The following is a 15902-nucleotide window of genomic DNA, read 5'->3' as shown; positions in this document are numbered from 1 at the left end:
GGCTGTGGCTCACACCAGGCACAGCCCACAGCTGCCACAAGCCACCAGTGGCCTGCAGCTGTGGGGGAAAGCACCTGGTTCAGTTTCCCATCCCACACCTTCTTTCAGTTCACCTGCTAGGACACAGGGCAAGAGAAAACGCATCTGCCTCAGCATTTATAAAACTCCCCCCAGTTGCCATTTTACAACAGGAGCTGGGCAGAGAGTCCGGCTGGGCCCAGGCCCCCACATCAGGCTCGGCTTCTGGTGCCAGGAAGCTGGTCAGCACTCTCAGGTGCAGGTGTGGAGGTCCCTGTTGTCTCCAGGCAGTGCAGGAACAGTTCACAGCCCAAGGCAAACCCCAGGGCCGTGGCTGGTGGTAGGAGTTGATTCAGGCCCTTGCAAAGTGACCAGGGACTACACCAGCATGGATGCAGCTCCACGGGCAAGAAGAAGGAAGGTAGGAGATGCTGGAGCCATCAGGAAGGAGGGGGGTCCACAGTTGCACTGCTGGGGTGAGTTGATTTCTTCCTGGGTGGCCTGCTCTGCCTGTGTGCTCATGCTGCCCAAAGCGTGACAAGGGCAGAGGGAGGCCTGGCTAGGGCGAGACAAACCGAGCTCACACGTTCCTTGCTTGGAAGGCTTAAAAACTCATGCAGGCAGTGGAGGAAGAGGTCAGTGTGTGGAAGGGCGAGAGCAGGTTGGTAGAAGGATGAGCTGGTGTCAGCCCTGGGATGAGACAATGGGGCGGCTGATGGTGCTGTTCGTGGTCATGGCCGAGAGCTCCCATCTGAAACACACCAATGGCATAAGCTGAGGGAAAGCGCCGACACCGTGCCCAGGGCTGGTGCAGCTCCAGAGATGGTCTCCAGCCCCACCTTCCCCAGAGCTGCAGTGCTGGAGAGGGCTCCAGGCAGCCCTCAGCCAGGGCTGGAGCACCCCAAGGACAGGGAACACCCATGGGCTGACTTCCCAACAAGGTACCTGATGTCATGGGGAAGGCAGGACTGGTCCAGGCTGTACTGAATCACTGCTAGCTTACACAGTGTCTTTAGACTGGGGCCTGTGGAAAGAGGGCAGTTAGCCACAACAGTCCTACTCTCGATGGTACGGGGGGTGGGGGTGGGGTGTACAAGCATCATGCAATCAGTGTCAGAGGAAACTGGGCAGAGCACCCCAGCCACCCCTCTGAGGACCAAGGCAGCGTGCACACCAGCGACAGGCTGGGGCAGTTTTCTGTGCTCCCACAAGAGGTCTGTGTGAAGGAGTGCGTGAAGAGCCATGAGACCAGCTCAGACAAGCACAGCTGCATCTCTGGCTGGCCTGCCTTCACCCACAGACCCCAGCCAGAGGTGGCTCCCTGGCTCCAAGAGGCAGGCACCTGGAGCCACGTAGGACATGGTGTGGTGCTGCACATCAGGGCCTGCTCAAGGTGCACCACGTGGTGCGAGGCGCAAGCTGGGCAGGGAGTGCTCACGTACTGAAGTCGAGGATGTAGAGATCCGAGTGATCCATCAGGTCAAATTCATCACCCATTCCCTCTTCTGGAGACGGGCTGCAGAAGCCAAGCAAAGTGGGTCAGTCAGTGCCAAAATGCTTGTACACCAGTTACCAAGGCTCCCCAAAGGAGAGCAAGTCCAGGAATGTTCCTGGCCTGCCTGCCTCATGCAGGGGCCCCTCTGATCCCTCCTGTTCCTCTGCTTCCCCCAAGAGGAGCCAAAGCCCTTGCTCCCCCAGCTCCTCGCAGAGCAGGCAGCACTGTTCAGGCCACGGGGCAGACACTCCATTTCCCCTGCAAGCCCCAGCAGGGAACAGGGAACTCTCCTCTCATGTGACCGCAAGGACTCCAGCTGCCAGCCTCCCCCTCACCTCAACTCCCTCTTTGCTGCACCTCCAAACACAGGCCCTGCTCTGCGGGAGCACCCCTTTTCCCTCCTTGTACACTGACCAGCCTCTGGCTGGTTTCACAGCACTGCTTCTCCAGGTACCTCCCAAACCACTCCCCAACAACTGAGCAATGCTGGGACCTCCCCCTGAACTGTGGCACTTACCCTCAGGGCACAAGGAGGGTGCTGGCAAACAGCTGCCTCCGGAGCTGAGGCTTCTTTCAGGGCTCTGCTCAGTAATTTCCATGGATTCAACCCTCCAAAGAGCTCCGCTCATAGAGGCAAAGCTGAGCCCTGGGACAAGGCTGAGGATAACTCTGAGCAGGCTGGGGAAGGGATGTTACAGCAGTTCCTGATGGCAGTTTTGCTCACACAAGCATCTGTCCCACTCTGTGTGATAAACAGGCCTGATGGGCTGCTCCACAGCAGGCAGGGCCAGACAGGCCCTGGGGAACCTAGTGCACTGCTGGAGTCTAACTAGCTTCACAGCAATCATGGGTCATGGAAGGCTGCCCAAGTAGGACGTTAGCAAACACGTGCAGATCAAAACACCTGGGGAGACAGGGGTCAGCCCATCCCCACCTGGCCTCAAACACCATGTGGGGCAGCATGGCACAGCCCACACCATGTCTTTTTATGGACCTCATGGCCAAGGGGAGGCATGCGATGGGAAGTACGAGGGTTTGGGAGAACATCACACGGGACAGGCGTCTGATTTAGGAAGAATCAGGCACCACATAATGGCACAGTACAAAGCCCAAAAAGCTGTGTTGGTGTTCCCCCTGAGGTGGGTGAGATAAACTGGAGACCCAAGAGGACTTTTTGCAAGGCCTTCCACTTGTGTGGCAGGGCCACAGATCACGTGAGCCATGGTCTGTCTCCAGTGATGGTGGCAGACTCAGCAAGCAGCCAGTGGCCATCAAATTTTCTGCAACCTGGTGAAGTAACAAAAGGAGCCATATACTGCAGGCAACACTGCTGTGCTCTCCCTGCCCACCTCAGCTCTATCTTCCCAGGGCTTCACAAAACATCTGGAGACTGCCACGTGCCATGTGTTACTCATGAGTCACGCTACAGAAACCTGTGAGCTAGACTCTCATGTCTGTAAGTTCTCAGGAGCACTGATGCTGCTGGGGACAGAGGCAGCACGTGCTGCACCACACTGCCACAGCACTGCCGTGGGCCGGAGTGTGGTAAGCAAAAACGCTTTCTTTGAGGACAGTGTGGAAGGTGCTTTGCAGAAGTTCAACTTTTTCTACAGAGGAGTAAAGGCAGCAGCAGCAAATAAGCACCTGAAGCAGACACTGAGGTCTTCACCTGGCTTTGTAGCAGTTTCCCTCTTTGTCCTTACGTATCTGCTGCATTAGCACAAACTCTCCAGCAAATGCCCACAGGTTAGCAACCCACAGCCAAAAAAAGCTGTTTTATTGGCTTGTGTTCCACTGACTAGGCCAGCAGCTGGACTGCTTTGGGTTCTGCTGCATGAGCTGAAGTTGTGTGCCAAGCACAACAGCACGAAGTTTGAAACAGATTCTGCCCAGCCACACACTGCTCATTGCTCCACATGGTTAAGATCTACATCAATTATTGCAGCATGGCCACGGAGATGTTGTGAGAGAAGGGTGGAGGAAGCAGCTAGGAATAATCTGCATGGCAATGCAAGCACAGGCACTTCTCAGCCTGACTCGGGCTCCAGCCACAGCTCCCTGGTTATGCCAAAATGGAGACAGCATTTCAGAAGGCTGGACATGAGCATGTGTGAGGCACCGATCACTGCAGCAGCCATTTTAAACCAATCCAAATTCACTCATATTCCCACAGGATGTTGGATCTGGAATGCTAGTGAGGAGCTACTACTTCACGTGTCTCTAGGGAACAAACAACCTCACCTATGATTTCCTGCCTCTGCAGTGTTGATGGAATAACCAAAGCACCCGAGAGACAGGTCACTGCACCCCCCTAGCACACAGAGCAGCCTGTGCTGCAACAGTTGTGTGTGGACCAGGGGGAAGCACTCCCACAGCTGATGGTTGTTTGGAGAATTTAAGGAAAGGTGTTTTCAGTCCTGCTTTGGTTTGTGACGAGGCAATTTAGCATGTCCTCACTGTTTAGCTGAGACCTCATGCAGTGACTTCTCACCCCGGCGTCATTTGCTTCCCCACCTATGCCCCACTAAGCTTCCGAGACAGCCCTGCCCCCCCCCACCCCCCCCGACTCCCATCACCCCAGTACAAACTGCAGGGCACAGCACGCTGCTGACAGAGAAGACCTGTTGCTGATGGGTCCCATCTGCCCGGACACAGGCAAGAGCCCCGTTAATTCCACCACTGTGTGCTCACCACGCCGCAATCTAATCTCACATCCACGTCACTAGAAACCCTAAACCAAACCTTATCTTTCAAAGAAAAGCCAGCAGGCACCATGTCTGTGGTTTTAATCACCAAAACACAAGTGGCTGGGGAAAGCCACGAGTTCAAGACCAGAAGAGCTGCAACTCCCAGGCAGCAGGGTGCAGGGCACCCCTCTGTCAGCCAGAGCCCAGCAAAACTGCTCCTTCCAGCTGCACAGCAACTTGGCATGGAGGTGAATGGTCGTGGGCCCTGCACCCAGCACCCAGCGAGAGCCCCCACACCCTCACCAGAGCCAGACGTTTCTAAGCCTTGTCAGGGGAAAACAGCCTGAAGCCAAACCTGGACTGGCATCTGTTCAGCAAAACTCTGTTGTACATCGTTCCCCCTCTCCCTCATTCTCTGCGTGTTGAAGTGTTGGTGGGTTTGGGAAGAAAGCAGATCAGGATCACAATGGTGACAGAGCTCAGGGGAACACAGAGCTTAGTGCTAGATGAATTCCTGGTCGCTTAAATGGGACACAAGTGCCAGGATTGCTGCTGGTCACAGCGAGAGAACACAGCCGGGGCAAAAAGACCAGGCTCTGGGCAGGTCTACAAAAGATTCAGTGTTTGGATGGCACCCGAGCAGGCACCCTGCTGCAGCACCTCCCGAGTACTCTACAGGGTACGTGACTGCTCCAAGGGAAGGCAGGATTCACACACAGGGGGTTTGCCTGCCTGTGCCCCGGCGCTGCTGCCTCGCAAGCTGAGCCTGCTGGCTCCCCCCACCAGGAGCCCGGGCACCTCCCCCTCCCCCTGCTCCTCCCCGGGCAGGGAGCACAGGTCAGGAGGCAGACCCACAGAGACTTCTCCATTACAGCGACTTCCCGGAAAACTTCTTATCTCGCCAGGCAGCTCCAGAATACACCTGATAACTGTCACAGGAAGCCAGCACAGCCCCCACTCCCCCATCTCCCCCTTCCCCAGCCTGCAAGACCCTCCCCTCCAGTCCAAGCGGGCCACATTCCTGACTGCCAGGAGCTCCTCTTGTCCCAGACTAGTGCAGATGAACTGGCCCTGCATTGGGTTTGAGCCTGGATTAAGGAACAAACTGAATACTGGAATTGCTTAGTGGAGTACACAAGGCACTGTCTGGCAGAGATAGACCAAACTCCAAAAGGCTGGTGTCAATTTTGTTGTAATTTGTTAGCATGTCCTAGGAGTGCCTAGGTTTAACATCAGAGTTCAGCTGCTGCTGTAACACAAATTCACACCGTGGCATCTGGGAGCATCCAAAACTGCTGCCATCAAGCCCCAGCAAACCTTCTACCCCACAGAGCTGTGTGTGATGTCTGTGGGGAGAAACTGGATAGACTCAGCACCTCTGCACACCTCACCTGCAGGAAGCATTCCCTCACACCCACATGGACATTGCACAGCTCGAGCACACACCGGTTTTGGGACTGGTCTTGTTTAATATCTGTATCAGTGACCTGGATGAGGGGATCAAGTGCACCCTCTAAATTCGCAGATGACATGACATTAAGTGGGAGTGTCGATCTGCTGGAGGGCAGGAAGGCTCTGCAGAGGGGTCTGGACAGGCTGGAGCAATGGGCTGAGGTCAGTTGGATGAGGTTTAACAAGGCCAAGTGCTGGATCCTGCACTTGGGTCACACCAACCCCAGGCAACACTCCAGGCCTGGGGAGGAGTGGCTGGAAAGTGCCTGGTGGAAAAGGACCTGGGGGTGTTGGTGGACAGCAGACTGGACATGAGCCAGCAGTGTGCCCAGGTGGCCAATGGCATCCTGGCCTGGATCAGAAATGGTGTGACCAGCAGGAGCAGGGAGGTGATCGTGCCCCTGGACTCGGCACTGGTGAGACCCCACCTTGAGTGCTGTGTCCAGTTTTGGGCACCACAGGATAAGAAGGACATGGAGGTGCTGGAGCAGCTCCAGAGAAGGGCAACGAGGCTGGTGAGAGGGCTGGAAAACATGTCTTATGGAGATCAGCTGAGGGCTCTAGGGTGGTTCAGTCTGGAGGAGACTGAGAGGAGACCTTATTGCTCTCTACAACTGCCTGAAAGGAGGTTGTAGTGAGGCTGGTGTTGGTCTCTTCTCCCAAATTACTGATGATAGGACAAGAGGAAATGGCCTCAAGTTGCACCAGGAGAAGTTTCAATTGGATATTAAGAGGAATTTCTTCCCTGAGAGAGTGGTGAGGCACTGGAACAGGCTGCCCAGGGAGGTGGTAGAGTCATCATCCCTGGAGGGGTTCAAAAAACAAGTAGATGTAGCACTTGAGGCTATGGTCTAGTGGTTAGGGAAATGCTGGGATGAAGGGTGGACTTGATGATCCTGGAGGTCCTTTCCAACCACAGTGATTCTCTGATTCTGTGCTGGCAAACAGGCCTGTGCTCCACAGCTACAATTTGTCATTCTAGACAGCACAGTGTGTCCTGGTGATGGGCCACTTCCTCCCTTTTAGCAGCTGTTAAGGCTCTTGGCCACATGCAGCTGCCCCACACCCGGGGAGTATCGCTCCCACTGTTTGACAGCTAAGTCCTTAACACCAAGTCCCTGTTGTGAATGGAAACTTTGCTAAGAAACACTGGCACAGAACAGAACGTTGCCTGGTGGTCTCCTCAGATAGCTCCCAGCTGAGCCAACATCCCACTGCAGCTTGGCAGGCACCATGCTTGACAAAGAAAGAAAAACTCTGGTGGGAAAAGCAGGGAGGCATGTAGGGGAGGGCAAGTTGCTCTGAGGTCTGGTACAGCACAGCAGACTAGGATACTTGTCCTTCTGATGGCAGGATCTCCTCCCCACTCCCCACCACCTCTTTCACAGAAATCCTGACCACAGCATAGCTGCTCCTGAACAGTGTGCTACGTACCTCTGCCTCTTCTTGTACAAGAGGGCTTGTCACCAGGTGCTTTACAAGCTTGCATGACATCTCTGACCTACTTTTCCCTGAGGAGCCCTGATCTTCATGACTTCTCAACTTGTAAGGTAGTTGGGCAGTTGCCAAGTGCCTCTGAAGTGCATCTGACTACAGCGTGGGGCAGAGTGAGGAGGAACACTGTGCTAAAGGGAAGAGCAAACTCTCTCACAGAGCTACCCCACACTACTCACCTGGTGCCTCCAAAGAGAATGATTTTGTCCCCCACTCTGCAGCAGCATTGCCGGCGTCGAGGACACGGGCCCTTCCCCTTGGGCTCAATCTTCCTCCAAGAAAGAGAAACTAAGGGGTGGAAAAGAGTGCACCAGCTTGGATGGATTTACACAAATCACAGAAAAACTGGAGGCCTATTGCCCCAAAGATACCAACTAGCCAACATCCACCAGTGGCAAAACAATGTGCTTCTCTGTGGTTGTTACTGAAGTGTTGTCCAGCTGCCAGGCACAGCCCTGGAGCTCTGCCCGCCGAGACGGGAGTTGCAGGCCGAGGCCTTGCAAAGCCTGGGTGCCAGGACTCACTGCTGCCACAGCAGCAGGTCGGACATCACAGGGCAGAGCTCCAGGAGCAGGCAGGCAGCCAGCCCCTTGCCCCAGCACCCTGCTGTGGTCCAGGTCTGGAAGGAGACTCAGGAACCAGCTCCATCTCCTGGCAGGCACTGTGAATGCAGGGCGACCTCACAAGGGAGACTACTGGGACAGCTTAGCTGTGGGAGGGGAGCATGAGGAACTGACCCAGGTGGAGAAGACAGCAGCCTTTGTCCTTGCTGGTCTCTGTGGCAGGGCTTCTGAGAGGTCATTAATCACTAACGCTAAGCACTGAAACCTTCAGGAGCTCTCACACTAGCTCATAGATCAGCTTGGGGACTGACAAGTTGGCTGCTCTCAGGTAGCTTTACTATGCAAAGCAATTAGCAAACAAAATCAGTCTAAAGAACAGTGAAAACTGCCCAAGGACTGAGGACCCCAAAACAGCTCACAATTGACTGATACTCAGGGTACCAGCTGAAGATCCACTCTTTCTGCTGCACAGTTTGATCTGGTACAAAGAGTGTGGTATGGTGATCCTGCAGTTGCAGTTGAGGGGTTTCCCCAGCCACAGTCTCTCACGCCCCTAGCCCCATTGCTTCCCCACATCATCTTTTCTGCCAACACTTATGCATGTTTAAGAACACAATGGCTTTTGCCAGCCATCCTTTGGTTAGCTGTGTCTTTTAGCAACACTTCCTTTTTCACTTTCTAACTGAGATTTGGAGACAAGTCTGAGGAGTAACAGGGATACAAAGCACAGCAGCAAGTTCCTGTCAACGCTGTTAGAAGAGCTGTTCCCCCCAAGCAGGCAGTTCCTAGCCCTTGGAGCTCACCACTCCTCCATCACGTGGAGATTCCTCACACTCAGGGCCTTAAGCATCATCACTGCAACAAGTTAAAAGCATAAATACCTGGATTGAATTTCCAGAGGTCGTGGAAGTGCCTGTTCAGGCGTGCGTTGTAGCCACCAAACACATAGAGCTCCCCATTGTAGCTGACTGTGGGGAGCAAACAAACGTCAGTGTGCCACCCGAGGCAGAGCCCAGCAGGTCCCTGTCCCAGCACCAGACACAAAGCTGGCATCCACCTGCCCTGGCATCCACCTGCCCTGGCATCCCCCTTGTGTGCAGGGTTACGCACGAGGCCTTTTGGTGGGCAGCAGCTTTCCACAGAAGCCAGGTTCTGTGCACCCCTTGCTAACCCACGTCTCCACCCAGCAGACCAGACACCCCTTCCGATGCAGGTGGGAACCTCCCTCCTCCACTGTCCTCCTCTCTCAGCAGACCCACACTCACATGCTGAATGGCTCCGCCGGCCTTCAGGGAGCACTGGAGTGGGAGGGGAGTCCAGCCAGGAGTTGGTTTCTGTATCAAACACTTTAATGCGGTTGCAGTAGATCTCATTGTTGGAGTGAAAGGGCCCAAAACGATCAGCTCTGCCACCAAACACGTACATCTTTGTTCCAATGATGGTAGCTGAATGGAAGTCTCTCCAGCGAGCTGGTGTACCCTGAGGGGACAGAGCAAAACAGAATGGGAGAAGGAATGCACATTACCCAGGGACATGACAACTTGGTGAGGAAGTTGGGGTGGCTGCCTGGAGATCTTGCCCTCCTGAAGATCCCAGCCACACCAGACAGAAGCTGCGAGACCAATGTGGGCAGCTACCCCAGAGAACAGCAGATACAAGACTTTCCACCACAAACCCAGACTGACAAGCAGACACTGACCTTGGCAGAGATTAGGGTCCACATCATGTTTGTGGTGTCCAATTTATGGATATCGTTTGAAAAGCAGTCAGCCTGGAAGACAACAGGGCAGCCTGGTCACAATGGGACTGAGAAGCATGATTACATCTGGCCTCAGGATGCCCTTCAGCTCAAGGTGTTCTTCATGGGAGGGTATCAGATCCAGGAAGCACAAATCACACAGCTTGACGCTGCAACAAACATCTGGTGCCAGTGCAGACACAGGGGCTGAGTGAAGATCAGTGGGGTCTGTGTCCTTGTCTCTTACCAGACTTGTCCCTCCCTTACCCACACCTGCCCCGTTCCCTTCACGCAACAGAGGGCAAGTGTTTGCTGCCTGAGGGGATCAGCACCATGTGAGAACAGGTACAGAATACAAGGAACGTGCACCAGATTAGGACAGAACCTCACAGCAACACTACAGATATGGTAAAGCGATTTTCTGTTTCATTTCTCAGCCAAATTATAAGAAATGTAGATCAATATATATTTACTAAAAATGGTGTGTACTTAAATAAATTTGGATGAGAAATGATCCAGAAAAAAAATATTTTTACTTCTATATATCTATATGTTTTGGGAAGAAAAAAAAAAATCCACCATTTTTTAAAGCCTCCTCTCCCAACCATCTTCTCTGCAAAAGAACAAGCATCACCTGGGTAATTAACGCCATAACTTTGCTGAATTATAAAGTGAAAGCACCTATGGATACAAATATACTTCTCTGTTCAGCTTCTACCAGCATCCTGGACAGGAACACCCTCTTTCCCAAGGGATCACAAGTAAGAGTTGCAGAGACTCCTCACCAGCTGCTCGTAGCCTCCGAAGATGAACATGCTCTTTGCCAGGACACAAGCCGAGTGCCCATCGCGGGCTCCTGGGACCACTCCAGACACCTTTGGCGTGAACCACTTGTGCGTGTCTGGAACAAAACAGGAGGCAATGCTAAGGAAAGGCAGTGGATGCTGGGATGGGAGAGCTCTTTACTACTGTTCTTCCTTTCTAAGACAGAAATCCTTCTCTCTCCCTCACACGCAGCACCTGCTTCTCTGGGGAGGCTACAAGGTTCCTCAGGCAAGGCTCCCTGCCTGAGCCTCCACAGAGGGGCACGGTGACAGGGTCTCAGGTCCTGGGCACGGCTGCTGACTCTGCCTGACCTGGTAAACAGCTCGTGCTTGAAGCGTGAGAAGTATAGCATGGCTTGAGCAATGTTATTGTTATTGAATCTCTTGCAAAGTCTGCATCTGGGTCACTTATCAACTCTACATTTATGGCTGCGATTGCAACGAAGCAATGATGCTAAGAGGCTTAACTGACCTCATGGCTTGGAGATGTTGACAAACTGAGGAAAAACAGGTTGCTCAAATCCAGGCAGAACTCACTTAACCACAAGCTTACCATGCCAACAGAGCTATGGTACACATCCCTGCCTCTGCAGCAAAGCTTTCCCTATCTTACCTGCTCCTCTTGTCAGATTCTCCTCCCCTCCTCAAGGGGAGCCTTCCTCACAATCCACTCCCCATGGTTCCCTTCGCACTGCTCCCTGCAAGTCTCCACCAGCCAGATTTAGCCCCTCAGCCTGCACACTGCAGGGGCTGGCTTGATTTAGGAGTGGACTTCAAATCCAGCCAGAACTGTTCTCTGTGCCACGGCAGTCTGGACCCAAGCCAGTGACTCACTGCCAAGCACAAACAGGCACCTGTCCCAAGAGTCCAGAGAGGCACAGATAAGCCTTGAGGCAGCAGAAGACATTGCCCTCACCCTTCCTAACTGAGGTGAGCTGCCAAGAGCAGTGCTTATTTCAGGAAGCAGTAACATTGGAGCCAAAGCAACATTCTTCACAAGGATAACTTCTCTGAACTTGGCCTGTGGCCACAACTATCCGCCCAGGCTCCAGCTGGAACCACACAAAGGGTCTTGTAAGGTCAGCAGAATTCCTGGGCAGCCTCTAGTGAGAAAGCTGCAGTGGCTATCGAGTTCCCTTCCTTCATGGGGCTGCTTCCAAGCCCAGTCACACAGCAGCAGCAAGGGCTCACCCAAGCGCCACACGTCAAATCAGAGATGGAAAAGACCTTGACTTGTGATCCACTCAGCACCTCGGGGGAGAAAACTGGCTCAGCCAGGACTTTATCCAGCACAAATGTGACTCCCATGGTGGAACTCACACCAGACACAGGACTGCAAGTGCCAGCTTCACTTTCCGGGGTTGGCACAGGACAGATGGCTGCAGGGGGTTTGGACCAGGACTGAAGTCTGGCCTTTCTGTTAATTTTCACTTAATGCTAAAGTGCTGGAGTTGGCAGGAAGACCAGGCAGCTCTCACTCTGCGTAGGCAGAGTTTTACTGGTGGCTTCCCAGCTGCATGTGTCTGGGGAACGGGGACACCCTGTGCCCTGAGACCAGCTCCAAGCTGTGAGACATTTCCTGGTTGAGAGGGGAACCCATGACCAGAGCAAGAAGTTTCCTTTCAAGTCCAGCAAGCCCGTTACTGGTCAGCATTTAGATGGACTTGCCTCCGGAATCCTGATGTACCCCTTCCTTTCCTGACACTCCTGCCCACGCAGTTCATGATGATGCCTATTCTCCCCAGCTGCTACAGCAGCACCACAGAGAAGCCAAACAAAATGCTCAAGGAGTTCATCTTTCAGGTTTATCAAACTTGACTCGTGTCTTCCCTTATTTTGGGATCTTGTCCTTGACTACTTCTGTGTTTTATTTCTCACTCTCCTTCATACTTTCAGACAGGAGGACCGCCTTGGAGAGGAACCACAATCCTCAAGAGCTCTAGCTCCTTCTTGCTTCAACCTTCAGCCACAGTTAAGGAACAATTCCTCACAAAGAACACTTCAGTTGTAGTTACGATCTGAGAGAGCACACAAAGCTGGTAGAATAATTAAAACCAGTCTGAGTCTTAGACAAGCTCAGTAACCTCTGTTCAAAGGCTTTTATGGGGAGTCAAATGTTCAGACACGCTAGCCACCCTGCTCCCCTTCTAAGCCTGCTGATAAAGGCAGAAACACCAGTTCCTCCTTTGCACCATTTCCTCCAGACTGTGACTTTGTAGGGCAGGAAAGCAAGTTGTGGAGCAGCGTGGTGGGGCAGAGACATCTCCTCAAGAGCAGTTGTGACAAGGAAGAGTGTGAAGCTGGAACTTACTGACATCAAAGGCATAGAGCACGTTGCAGGCTCCCTCCGTGTCGTTGCGGCCACCCCATATGTAGACAGTGTCATCTATGAGCACTGCTGAGTGCCCATACCTCATGTAGGGCACCTCTCTCACATGGTCTCGGCTGTTTGTCCACACTGGAGGCAGCTTGATCCAGCGCAGAGACACTGAAAGCACAAGTTTGAGCCCATGTCAAACACAAAGCCCGCTACACAGGCTCACAGATCACAACCCATCCTGCCTGGCACTTCTTTCCCCTTTGACAAGATGCAGAAGCAGTCTAGTAAGCAAGACAAAGCTGTGTCTGGCCCTGAGTAGGAGCTCAGAAATGTGGAAGCACAGTTTTCCACAGGCCCCCATCACAGTCGAGACTAGAGGAATCACTGGAGGACCAGAGGACTCTGCACAAAACTAGGCTTCATTCTGCATCAATTAGAGTGAAGAGTTTTACACTCTCACTTATTCTAGTGAAGGTACAGCACGCACACACACAAATTAGGGAAAGGAATAAGAAAAAGTGCAGAGGTGATAACAAATGCAGGTACTATTTCAGGCTAGTGGCATTTTTGAAGAGACTCAAAGCTGGAAGAATGAGCAGCACAGGAATAATTCACTGCAGCCATGTGCAAGGGAACACACCTGAAGGCATCATTTGGATTTGCAGTAGTGCAATTTAAGTAAGGCAATGCAGCAACTTCACAGGAACAGGGTTGGTGTGCTTTTGTTTTATTTTTTTAAGCTGTAGATGAGGCAACTGTCTGTTTCCTTTAGCCCCATCCATACCCATGCCCTCCCTGGTAACCTTGTGTTACTAAGAGGAGTTGCCTGTGATTACAGGCTCTCCATCCTGGCAGCCTGTTTGTCACGTTCAGCAGTAGCCAGAGCAGTCAACAGATGTGACAGGGTTTAATGACAGTGCAAGAGTCACAGTGAGGGTTATATGGCCATGACATAACATCAGCTAAACATCCTCCCTCTACCACACATGCAGCTTCCCGATTTGTTTTCAACACATAGATAACACAAAAATATAGCAGAAAGCAGTTTGCAGTTCCCCTGCAATACTAACACAGGGAAAGGCATCTTAAAAGATAAGCATCTACCCTTGAGGCAGAAAGGATGCTGAGGAAGCACAGCCCGTGCCTGACCTAAAACAGTCTTCCTCTTTGGAAGGCTGAAAGAGATCCCCCAAAACCCAGTATCTTGGCTTCAGCACTGGAACCTGGCAACGCTAACTGCGCAAGGGCTTGGGAAGCCAGTGTCACCTCCGACATGGTGGCTGCAGCATCATGAGACTTCAGTACTTGGGAGTGGTAAGATGGGAAGACAATGCAAGAGTACTCCTTTGGGCACAGTAATTAGGCTTCCACTATAAAAGCAGTGTTCGAACTAGTGACAGGACGAGATGAAATGGGCTTCAGTTGCATCAGGGGAAGTTTCGATTAGATATTTGAAGAATTTATTTCCTAAAAGAGTGGTGAGGCACTGGAACAGGCTGCCCAGGGAGGTGCTGGAGTCACCATGCCTGGAGGTGTTTAAAAAGCATGTAGATGTGGCACTTGGGAACATTGTTTAGTGGTCATAGAAACGCTGGGTTGATGGTTGGACTTGATGTTCTTAGAGGTCTTTTCCAACCTTAATGATTCTATGATTCTACTGGTTTATTTTACAGACTACAACGTTCAACTGTCTTGAGTGTGAGAGTCCATCTCTGAATAGAGATGAATGTCTTTGCTCACCATATCCTGAGCCACACTCCTCTCTACACTGTGAGGTCACCCTGGCACCCCTGTGCAGCCAATGCTTTCATCCAATACTGCACAAACAGGTCTTCTCCACAGTCAGACTTAGTGGAGTGAATTCCCTGCATCTTACAAACTAGTTTAATCTACATGCCACATGCATGTCAGGAGAGCATTCAGCATGCTGTCCAATCTACAAAAACGGTCATTGTTTCTCTGCTCTTGTCTCTGTTCAGCTGTACCCACCCAGGCAGCTGTGCAGTTTTTCAACCACCTGCCTAATTATAGGGAGATACTTCCTGGAACAGCTCAGTGACCTCTTCAGTTCAAAGAGCACTGAATCAAGAAAAACAGCCTCTCTCAGCACGCTTGTGGCTCCAACTCAGCCTCTAACAGACACTGGCTGTCCTACACAAATGGCTCTAGCTCCAGATGCTTTTCTAAGCTATGTTGTGAATCTGCACGACAGCTACTGCTGAAATGGGAAGGCCTCCATCATCCTGGCCACATGCCCCTGCTGACTCCACCATGCTAGCAGTGGTTGTCAGCTGCCCCAGGCTCAGGAGTTTAAACCTGGACACTTCAGTGAGTGCACTGGCTCCTGCACTGCCCCTTCCACACTAGGGGCAGCTGAGCATGGTCACACTGCACACTGGAGGGAGGACCTGAGGGAGCTAAACGTTGCCCCTGGTTCAGCTAGTGTTCACAGAGAACAAGGATCAAACGAGCCACTGGCTACGTGGCTACTTCTAGTGAGTCCTTCTCCTAGTAACCTGCTGAAATTAACCTGCTGAACCAGAGCTCCTCTGTGCCCTGCCCCTGCAGCTGAAAACGCAGGGCTGGACAAGGGAAGAGGCTCCCACCTACACTGGTAACTTTTTTTGAAATGAGCATGGGACAGCATGTCACAGAGCGCATGCAACGTGTTAAGCAGCAGTGGGTAGGAGAACAAATCAGAGAGCCCAGCAAGCCACTCCTTCCTGCACAGGGACACGTTTACCTGCGTTAAAAACGTGGACGTCGATCTGCCGCAGGGTCTCATAGTCTTCTCCAGAGCAATAGCCTCCAAAGGAATAGACCTTGTGCCCGACGGCCACGGCCGCGTGGTTCACCCTCCGTGGCCCACCTTCCAAGTGCACTGCCCACCGTAGCATTCCTCCCTGCAAGCCAGACAGTCTTCAGGGCCCCCAGTGCCACAGCTGCATGCTTCCTGGGCCACCAAGGTGTCACCTGGCTCTGTAAGAGAGACAGAATGCTAAAGTAACACCATCCATCTTCCTTTCTTCCTTGAATGCCAACTACAAAGGTCACATGGCTGTATCCTCAGTCATCTGCCTCCCCACTGGAGATGGTTTTACTCTCTCCTCAGGAAGGAGACACAAGGAAGGTACTGTAACCCGAGCAAGGCTTGGAGGAGCAAACAGAGATGCCCTCACACACAAAAAAACCCTCAGGGTGGCCACAGAGGCAGCCCAAATGAAAGCACCTTTGGCAAAGGCAGCCAAGTGCTGCGTGCCCGACCGTGCCCTGGCCATGTACACGTCATGTCAGTGCCAGAGCAATTTGTC

The 15902-nt window shown here is 52.6% G+C and overlaps 1 protein-coding gene across 1 annotated transcript; it reads right to left on the bottom strand.

Moving 5' to 3' along the window:
• Positions 1 to 609: 609 nt before the first annotated feature.
• On the bottom strand, positions 610 to 15574 carry KLHDC3 (kelch domain containing 3). The gene is made up of 10 exons (XM_008936699.1): positions 15335 to 15574; positions 12583 to 12759; positions 10233 to 10348; positions 9409 to 9480; positions 8975 to 9188; positions 8591 to 8677; positions 7326 to 7434; positions 1461 to 1534; positions 964 to 1042; positions 610 to 769 (listed from the first exon to the last, which is right to left on the bottom strand). Exons 1-10 carry the CDS (start codon positions 15486 to 15488, stop codon positions 703 to 705), a joined length of 1149 nt encoding a protein of 382 aa, XP_008934947.1. The 5' UTR covers positions 15489 to 15574; the 3' UTR covers positions 610 to 702.
• Positions 15575 to 15902: the final 328 nt, after the last annotated feature.

Source organism: Merops nubicus, unplaced genomic scaffold, assembly GCF_000691845.1.
Source record: "Merops nubicus isolate BGI_N331 unplaced genomic scaffold, ASM69184v1 scaffold33383, whole genome shotgun sequence".
Classification (NCBI taxonomy): domain Eukaryota; kingdom Metazoa; phylum Chordata; class Aves; order Coraciiformes; family Meropidae; genus Merops; species Merops nubicus.
The sequence above is the reverse complement of the archived record's forward strand: the minus strand, read 5'-3'. Positions and strand labels throughout refer to the sequence as shown.